At 37.8% G+C, this 10,886-nt stretch overlaps 1 protein-coding gene across 1 annotated transcript in view; it reads right to left on the reverse strand.

Annotated features, from left to right (window-relative positions):
- Positions 1–6,463: 6,463 nt before the first annotated feature.
- Mtx2 (metaxin 2) overlaps positions 6,464–10,886 on the reverse strand; it is a 64,660-nt gene continuing 60,237 nt past the window's right edge. The window contains exon 10 of the mRNA XM_004634728.3: positions 6,464–6,740. Within this exon, the coding sequence (XP_004634785.1) occupies positions 6,569–6,740 (172 nt within the window). The 3' untranslated portion in view covers positions 6,464–6,568. The remainder of the gene's footprint in view (positions 6,741–10,886) is intronic.

Here is a 10,886-nt window from a genome sequence, read left to right on the forward strand (position 1 = left end):
GAGGCCAGGAGAAGAAGCCGGACAGAATTAGAAGTAATGTGCTGAGAGATCACACAGTGAAAGGACAGTGCCTATTTCCACAGTGAGGCTGAAAAATACCTCGTCATCAACAAGGCACTAGAATGTTTAGAAGGGACTGCAGAAGATAAAACAATGAGCCTTGTCCTGCAACTGCCACAGATGTTACCACGCCCTTAATAACAAGACACAGAAAGGACAGCGCTTTCTAGAAATTTAACTGCATCCAAGAAGAAAGCTCAAGAATATGCAGAGCAATAAAAATTTATTCAGCCATTCAAAAAAAAAAAAAAAAATCCCTGCTATTTGGCATTGAAAAAATTACTAGGCAAGTAAAAAAGCACAAAAACATAATTTGTAATAAAAAGAAAGTTCAGTCAATAGAAACAAAGCCAGAACTGACTTTACTGACTCAAACAGTAAAGAAAAAAACACCAAGAACTGAACAGACATTAGAACTGCAGTTACGAGTAGGATCGACAGAAGATGCTGGTGAAGAAAAAAGAGACTATGAAGACACAACAATAGCAACTATCCCAAATCCCTGGCTTCTAAATTTGCACATGGAAGTGCTATGTGCCAACTTTAATTCCTAAAGGAAAAGAATAAGATGGGGGGATTTATCAGATATCAAAACCCAATATAAAACACTGGAATGACGATAATTTGAGTTTGACACAAAGTAAAACTGCCAATGTTAGAGGACAACTAGAAATAATTCTATGTGCATACAGCAACTGGATAAATAGTGCAAGTGGATTGCACATCAGCAAAAGAGGTCATAACAGCCAATGCATTGATGGGAAATTAGTTCTCTCTCTTTAAGATAAGAATGTAATTACAAGCCTACCCCACACCATTAGGTGTGGAGAGATATTCCACACTCAACAGATCTCACAGTAGGTGTGGATGGAAGCCCTCCGGCCCTCAGAAAAGCTTCATGCTCTCTGAACTCCATTCCACTTCTCTCAAGGAATGACTGTGGAATCAGTTTCAGGCCTAAAAGATTATTTTCCCAAGTAATTTCTGTGGCTGTTCCAGAAGTCCCCTTACATGAATGTCTTTAGCGGCACTAAAGCTGAATGAATTCAAAACATTTACCTTTCACGGTCATTTTGATTTTGGGGATCAAGAAGAATCAGAAGTTTCACGGCGCAAGATACATAAAGTTGACGAGGACATGCCTACATTTTTAACAGGCCTGCCTTTTCACGGGCAGCATTCACCAGTTTTGATCATACCTCATAAAAACAGGAAAAAGGACTTCCAGGCCTGCCACAGAATGTGACAATAATGGGATAAATATGTTCAAAGCCAGTGAAAATCATTTGAAGGGATTAAAACCAATGTATCTCTTACTATAAGAAACTTAAGATTTTTAAGTGTTCATCGTATTTTTTATCACTCCGTGTAAAGCAGTAAATGACAGCCCCCAAACCGGAAGAGGATTTGAAATAAAATTTGTAAAAATTGGGGCCAGGGAGATAGCTCAGTAGAGTAAGTGCTTGCCTGGCAAGCGCAAGGTCCTGAGTTCAATCTCTGGTACTGCAAAAAACAAAAAAAATAATTGTAAAAATTGGGCTGGTGACATAGCTCAGTGGACTAAGCACCTGCTTTGGCAAGCACAGGGACCACGATTTAATCCCTAGTCTTGCGTGCCATGCCGGCTCCACCCTGGCGTGCTGAGCTAGCAACTGAGTCTGGGCATGGTGGCACACACCTGTAATCCCAGCACTGGGGCAGCTGAGAACAGGAGGATCACTACGCGTCTGAGCTATGTAGTGAGATCCTATACAAAATACATAAATGAAGTAAAATTTTAAAATTGTTTTAAATATATATCTAGATAAATTAAGAGCTCTAATGTGAAAAGCCAAACTTGCACAAGAAAACACTAGGAATAGCTTTCCTACCTCAAGCATAATGGATATATCAATCTTTAATATCTGGCACTATTTTCTTTCAGGGCACCTTCTTCTCTTGCAGAAGCTGGGAAGCTAAAAACCTCTATTATCTGGACTCCTTTACAACATTCAGTCATCTGTGTGTCTATGAAGACAGGAGATGGCGAGTGCAACGCTATCATTCCACAGCCACGGTACGCCTTAGACGGGCTGTGGCTTTTCCATATCAAGGTCAGCAGGGCTAAGACTACGACCTAGCTCTATGAAGGTAAGAGGCAGGGTTTGGGCACACTCTGCGACAGTGCTTATCACAGGAGGTATTCTCTGGTTCTTTGCAGAATGCTGCAGCAGCAGCAACAGCACAACTGTGACAGTTTCCCGATCACAGCAGTTTCCTGACCATGACGGTGAGGTGCTGAGTGAGGAGCTCCAGGCTTTCAAATCACAGAAGGAGCAGGCCTTTCACCAGTGACCAACCTCCGTGAAACTACTCCTCAAAGTACAAACCACAGTATTCATCAATGCCCTAAAAGATTCTATAAACTAATAAATTATTCCTGCTTAAACTTGGTAGTGTGAATTCCAGTGACCTTTGGTTTTGTTTTGTTGCTTTTTAATATTTTAGAAGGCTTTGTAAGTCACCAAATACTGTCATTAAAAAAAAATCCTCCACTGAACACAAAAGGAAAATAAGACAGGTCTTTTATAGGACAATCTTCATACTAATCAGAACCTGAATGACTTAACTTTATTTTCCCTACCTTTTATATAAAAGGCCAGCACAGTGGAAATGTTAACTTCCTCAGTACATCTGATATTACTGTCACAGATTTCAACAAAAAGTACACTGCATGTGCTTGAGAATTTCACAAAATATTCTTCGCTAGTGTTACTTTTCATGTATGTTTTTTAAGGTCTCAGTTGGTAACACAGGCAACACTTGAAAGGGCAACACTAAAGTGCACAGAGATATTTTGCCTTTCATAAAATAGGTTAAACATTTCCAGTCACTTGTCCTACAACTCTAAGATCCACCGTAACTAGGCTGGTTCCAAAGACTACATCCATCTGATGGGTTTTCAATGGACAACGCACAAGGCTGAGGAGTCACCTTCATGGAAGGCAACAAAGTCTTCTTATTTCAGAGTCCTGTCAATGACTTACATGTGAGAAATGGGAAGAACGTCCCAAACAAGGCACAAAACGCTCAAATAATAGAGAAAAAGATGGATCACTGCTTTGACTATATTAAAATTAAGAAAATAACTACATCTGAAGATACCATATAGGAAGTAAAAGGACCACAAATAGGAAGAAATATTTGTAACACTTATAACCAAGTCAGCATTAATATCTGTAATAGGAACAGGGCTTCTATAAAGTAAGAATGAACAATAGGCAAATGACCACGCAGAAAAATAAGCAGAACAACTACGAATAGCTATTTCACACACTACACATACATGTACACAGAAAAAAAGTGAACAAAATACCCCAAAATAAAAATACACTCAGCTCAATGCTAATCTAGGAAATATAAATTAAAATGACATTCAAAAAATTTAAGTCTATTCTAATTGTTGGCAAAGTGGATAAATGTAAATGTGAAAACTGGCACAAATATTTAGGAAACCATTTGGAATTACCTACTAAAGTGAAGTATACACATATTTGACAACCCATTGGTTATATACCATGTGACTACTCCTGCACACTTATACCAGCTGGTGCGTACAGGACTGTTAATAAGTAGCTACTTTTGTAACAGCAAAACTTAAGACACAACCCTGATGTCCAAATTAAGAGACTGCTGTTCTATTATATCTTTTATATAAATATAAAAGAATATTACATAGCAACAAATGCTAGGTTGAATAGATGAAATTTAAAATGTAACACTGTGTGAGAGGCAGCAAAACAAAATATAGTATGATCCCATAAAGATTCAAAACAAAAAAATTAAATCACAGGAACGATCAGTACAAAATTCAGGATAATGGCAACCTCCAAGACAGCAGAGAGCTCGGACTGGATGACACTGCTAGGTGTCAGATACGGTCTTGGAAGATACTTATAGTATTTGGATTCTTTCACTTATGTATGAATATAATACATATAATAACAAAATATTAAAAGAAACACTGTGTATCCTGGGGAGATAAAGACTGCACCAACAGCCTCATGGGTACAAGTGCTCTACCACTGAGATACTACTTAAGTTCTTTTTTGGTTTTGTTTTTTGGCAGAACGGGGATTGAACTCAGGCCCTTGCACTTGCCAGGGAAGCGCTTATTCCACTGAGCCATCTCCCTGACCCCTTAAGTTCTTTTTTGAATTTTATTTTTAGATAGCAGCTCACTGAATTGCCCAGGCTGGTCTTCAACTTGCAATCTCCCTCCTTCAACCTTCCAGGTAGCTGAGATGGAAGCAGACACATCAACTAATATAAAATACCTATTATTAAGAAATAAAGATAAAAAGAAATGTGATACAGACTGGCCCTGAGCTGCTACCTGCTTAAAGAAGATTAATATTTAATGGGAATTTTTGTATTACTTTCTCTTTGATAATATGTTTGCATTGTACATAATAAACTCACTTTCAAAAATTGAACACTTTTAATTTTAAATAAGTATTTCCTAGCTCAAGAATAAAAAGACCCCAGATTTCTAATTTCTTTGATATGCAAACAAAACATCAATACAGAAAATAAAACTGGTAAATTTGACTTCATCAAAATTAAAAAATTAAAAAAAAAAAAAATGGCCGGGCAAATAGCTCAGTGGACTAAAGTGCCTGATTAGATAGGCTGAGCGACTGGGTTCCATCCCCCTCCACCATGTGCTGTGCCTGCCCCACCCCCAGGGCACTTTGAGCCTGCCACTGAGACTCAGTGTGGTGGCACAAGTCTGTAATCCCAGTATTTGGGAGGCTGAAAACAGAAGGATTACTACGAGTTCGATTTGTGTAGCGAGACCTTGTAGATCCTGTACTAAATACTTAAAAATAAATAAATACAATTCTGCTCTTCCAAAAGATACCACTGAGAAAACGCAAAGACAAGCCACAGACTAAGTATGAAGCAGTACAGCTGACCTCCGTTTAAAATGTCAGTCCATTCTAAGTTGAAAATAGAGTAGGCTGAAAATGCATTTCATGTACGCAGCTTACTGAACTCTACACCTCAGCAACATGCTATACCAGAGCGTCAGTTGTTTATCTTTGGGATCACATGGCTGGTGGAGCTGCCACTGCCCACAATCACAAGAGTATCATACTACATCTTGCTGGGCAAGCAAAAGATCAAAATTTGGAGTATGGTTTCTATTGAAGGTGTGTCACTTTTGAGTTAAAGAATCAAAGTGGCTTGCAGTAAGTTAGGAACTACTGCTTTACATTATTTAAACATATGCTATAATTAAAATTACATATTGTAAATTTTGCTATAGAAAACTTGGGTGCAGTGGTATATACCTGCAGTCCAGGCTATCTGGGAAGCTAAAGCAAGACCACTTAAGCCCAAGAGTAGCAGATAACCCAAGTGACATAGTAGAATCCTATCTCAAAAAAAAGATAAATAAATAACCAGCCAGTAGGGGGAAAAAATGGTTCATTAAGAAAGTTTAATCAAGTAAGTGATTTAAAAAAAAAAATGAGAAAGAATGCGACAAAGAGTGCTAGGCAAGACGACAGATTTTAATCTACCTATACCAAAAACTGCATTAAATGTGAATATTCTAAGCACACCAGGAAGAGGCAGAGACTCAAAGCCCCAGTACTAAACTGTTTAGGAGAAACATGTTAAATAAAAGACTATTAAGTAGGCCAAAAGCAGAATGAGAAAAATATACAAGCTTTGTAAACATTAACCCCAATAAACCTAAAGGACCTATATTAAGACAAATAATTAAATCAACTAAGTAACCAAATTAAAATCAGATAAGTAACTTTTGAACAAAAATTATCATGGATAAAACAGCATCTATTGATAAAGAGATAAATTCTCCAGAAGAAATGCCATCCCTACATATATATGTACCTAACAAGAGAAGCAAATTGACTCTAAGTCATAGGAGAAAAAGACTTCAACATTACTCTCTCAGAAACGAAGCCCAGGGGGAACAACTTCAGTAAGAACACAGAAGACTTTAAAAACACTTATCAACCAATCGCACATATACAGAATATGCCACCCAATAACTGAACTGTCTTATAATCATCCATATTTTCTAAGTGCATATTGTTAATATTTTTCCATGATGTTTTATAATGTAGCCAGCAAAGTAATCTTAGGGAATGCAATACCAGTTACTTGCCTTAGAAAAGACATTGTTTATATGTATAAAGCTCTGCCAGTAGCCTTCAGAAAGTTCAAAAGAAAGTAAATACAACAACCATGTAATTGCTCAAGTTTTATTTTATAAGCTTATAAGGAAGCAAAGATTTCAAGATACAGAATATAATATATCAAATGAAATGTGTACACAAATAATATAAAGAACATGAATAGAATACATTATATACTTTGTCTTAAAGTTTAAAAAAAAAGTGTTTTTGGTTTTAAATTCTGGTACCAGTGTTTAACATTCAAGTAACACATATTTCAAAAGACCTTTTAAAAATAATAGCTAAATTAACATGGAACTCTAAGACAGCCTACTTTTACCACGATCTTCAAAATAGTGCTGTTCAATTCTTCTACAGAAGGCAAGCAGGTTGCTATAGTTCTTCACCTTCTCTGAAAGCTCATCACTGGTCAGCTGTGTGGTGAGAATGGTGTACAAATGGCCAAATACCAAGGCATCAAGCTCAGTAGGCCTGGCACGAAAGTGAGAACAAGAGTAATGTGAGTGGCACTTAACCTTTAGGGCAGAAAATATACTATTTTTAAAACAGTTTAGTCAATTTAAAAGAAAAAAAAACCAATTATCTTACCACAATATGACAATATTGATTCTATTTACAACAGAATTTCTATTATACAATATGAAAAAAACTACAGTATCATTTGCTAGATTTATGACTTGGTTGGGTTTGATGGCACTGGGGGCTGAATCCTGAACCTTCACACCGGGCTACATCCCAGATCTCATCTTTATTTTTATTTTAAGATAGAGTTTCACCAAGTTGCCCAGGCAGGGCTTGAAATTTCAGTTTTCTACCTTAACCTCCTACGCCACTAGAAATACAAGCAATGTCTTTTTGATGCAAGAATTAATACTTAAATGTGTTTTTAAAAAATATACAGGTAGGGGCCAGGGAGATGGCTCAGTAGAGTAAGTGCTTTCTTGGCAAGCGCAAGGGCCTGAGTTCAATCCCTGGTTCTGCAACAACCACGCCCACAAAAAAAAAAAAAAAAAAAAAAAAAGAGGTAAAAAAGATCATGCTTTATTCATTATTTTAGTCATAAAAAAAATCCAGTAGGTTTTCAGTGTGCCTACAGCTGCCGGATACTAGAGAAGATACCCTAAGACATGGACACACATAAAAACCCACAATAAAATTTATTACATGTTTAATGGAGGGGAGGGAGGAAGAGAAAGAAGAGGAGGAAGAGGAAGGGGAGGAAGAAGAGGAGGAGGCAGTCAATTATCTAATCATGTACCAGCATGATATAACCATATCATTTTTAAAGCAACTTAGATTTTTGCAGGAGGCAATCATAAAAGTGGCCTCAACATAAAATTTTTCTAGAGCTTTTTTCTCTTTAATTATATATTACAACATCAATGATCTACATTATATCAAAATACTAATGCAATATTACCAAAAGGAGAAAAATACAGTAATTATGAATTCATTATTACTGCCAGCCCCATATGATAAGTTTTTGAGAATATATGCACTAGACCACCTAAATAAAAAAGTATGTTACAGTGGCTGGGGATGTAGCTCAGTGGTAAAGTACTTGTCTAGCATAGACAGCAAAGGCCCTGTGTTTAGTACTAAATGAATAAAGAAACAAATTAATATATTGCAGGATATGGCCTGGCAGAATAGATTCTGAGGTCAGTCATATATAAATCTGAATCCTAATTCTGCCATTTACAGGCTATATCGCCTTGATCATTCCTGATACATGATCTCAGAGCTGCTGGCTTTAGATACCATCTTCACACCACTAACTGCTAAATATTTCTCTCTGGTCTTCGTTTCTCCCCTGAGCTCTGGATTTATACATTCAAATGCCTACCTAACATCTCCACTTCAGTACAAAACACACTTTAACCTTGTCCTCTTTTTTTATACAAAATAAAATGGCACAACTAGACACCCAAGTCATCCATGCCAAAATCTAGGGGTTAGCCCTGTGTTGTAGTCGGGGGTTTAGCAAGGAGAACAATACAAGATACATTTATTTTTTATAAGATTATTTTATAATGAATCATCCAAAGAATCATATACCAAGAGTGCAGGAAATTGTCCACACACTAAAGACCCAAGATTCCAGCTGAGGGTCTGGATCCCAGGGCAATGTTCTGCATGAGTCCAGCTGAAGACCTAGAGCCCGTATCAATGCATCCCATGAGTCCAACTGACAGCCTAGAGCCCCAACAATATCTCATGCAGGCCAACTTCATAGATCTGCACTGGGAAGGCCCAAAGGTCAATGGTGGAAGCTAGAAAAGTCTGTACCAGTGGGATGAAGGATCTGTGCTAGCAGGCAAAGGGACATGAACTGCAGCCAGGAAACAACGCTCAAAGTGAGGACCAGAGCTCCCCAAATGAAGCTCCCCACAGCCATCTTCAGCGACAAGGTCCCAAGCTTCTTGGATGATGAAAACAGCTGAGTTCATCAAGAAAGCTAGCATGACAAGCTCCTCCAAGAGAACCAACAGCTCCCTACAGCCTCCCCAGAGCTTCTCCACTTCTTCCTCTCCAGTTCTGCATCTTAGACTGCTAACAAGCCTCAGGTGGGCCTCCCACACCCAGAACCCCACTGGTTCAGTTCGGTGGCATGTTACAAGTTGTCCACCAGCTGTCTGTGCACCACGTCCTGAGTCATATCCACTAGAAGGTTGGTGAAAACTACTTTCAAAGTCTGTTCACAATTTACTTCTCCATTATTATCTGCTAGTTCAAGCTCCATTATCTCCACCGAGGCACCTCTTAGCATGACTTTTTACTCTATAGCTCCCCACGGTAACCAAAGTGCCTCTTTTTCTCAATGTCATTATATCAGACTAGAACCACAAAATGTTCCAATGAACTTCCATTCCAGGTTCACTAAAATGCCAAGCTCTCTACCCAAGCACACAGGATCTGGAGCATACTGCTCCTGCTACCTCTTTAGTCTCATCTACCATTCTCAACACACATATAAGACTGGCCAGGGATTTTGCATTTGGACATAACAAACTCTTGATGTTACATTATATTACACTGGCTCCTTCTTGTTTCTCAGAATAACACCCAAATGTCACATTTAAAAAAATAATAAAAATTAAAATTTTAAAAAAGTCACATTTTAAATCTCCTGACCAAAAAAAAAAAAAAAAAAAAATTCCTGAAAGTTCAAACCTTAGTGGACATAGTCACTTACTATCATGTGACTCTATTTTAATTTTCTAGGTAGCATTTAGTAGTATCTAATATTTATTTTTTATTATACATCTCCTTTACCAGAATATAGCTTCTATGATAGAAAGGATCTTGTCTATTTCTTTCCTGCTGTATTCCAACACAAAAACCTAGCACAAAGCCTGGCACAGAGTAGGTTCTCAGTATGTAATTCTCAATTTTGGACTGAATTCAGTACAAAAGTGAAGCAGTCCTCCTTCTACACTAACTGGTTTACTTACTTCCCTCACTGTATTCCAGGCTCTTTAAAAACACTGCACATATTTTTATATTGCTCATTCTTTGCACAGGATCTAAGGACCTGAAATAGCATCTTCTGAATAAAGGAATGAAAAAGAAAGCACCCTGCCTATGGAGTACAGGATTTTGATTCTTTCAACAGTAATTACTTACTTTCTTTCAAAGCTTTCCCCCTTTTGACACATTTATAAAGTATTCATTAAAGTAAGATGCACAATCTATGGCCATGGTAAGAGAGCAGTCAATAGGATAGTTTTTAAAATCGTAAGTGCCCTTTCTCTCAATAACACCACAATCTTTATCATAGATGAAGAATCAAAAGTAAACACAGCCCTCCAAAGAAGCAAGAATATAGAAGGATACATGCTAAGTGGACATACTTTGTAAAAAGTAACATCAACACTACCTCTTCCACATATCTAAACACCTTCCTTAAAATGTATAGGATATCAAATCTTAGGTGTTGATGGCCACACCTATAATGCCCCTCGGGAGGCTGAGGCAGGGAGGCTGGGAAGAGACTGAGGCAGGAGAAACAAATTCAGGAACAGTGCAGGCAATTTAATGACTTAGCAAAGGCCTGTCTCAAAATAAAAAATAAAGGTAGTGGGGATAGGGATGTAGTTCAATGCAATCCCCAGTGCAAAATAAAGTAAAATATAATAAAATGAAATGAAATATAAAATGTATCTATTCTTACCAGTTGAGGACTTTTACTTCTTAAGTACCAATTACCCTTTGTTTCCCATTATCACAGGCTAAAAAACATGAACAGACCTCTCCAGTGTAGTTTCTAACAGTGTGTAGCAGGGCACTGCTTATCAATAAATCACGGCTGTGACTGAATTCAAGTATGAATGTATGCTGAAAGTGGTGGTTCAGAAGGCCCCATGAAGTCGTAAAATGTTAACCAATGCAAACCTACACCCATATAACCCTGAAAGTGCCAAGTTAGATTATGGATGCGAGCACACATTCATTGTTACAAAATGGAGATATACAGAACACAAATCTAGAATAAAGGCTGGGTGTGGTGGTGCATGCTTATAACTCAATGTTCAGGAGGCTGAGGCAGGAGGATCGTTGTGAGTTGGAGACCAGCCTGGGCTAGAAAGTGAGCTCAAGGCAAGCCTAAACTGCATA

The sequence above is a fragment of the Octodon degus genome, unplaced genomic scaffold (assembly GCF_000260255.1).
Source record: "Octodon degus isolate 3935 unplaced genomic scaffold, OctDeg1.0 scaffold00065, whole genome shotgun sequence".
Lineage (NCBI taxonomy): Eukaryota > Metazoa > Chordata > Mammalia > Rodentia > Octodontidae > Octodon > Octodon degus.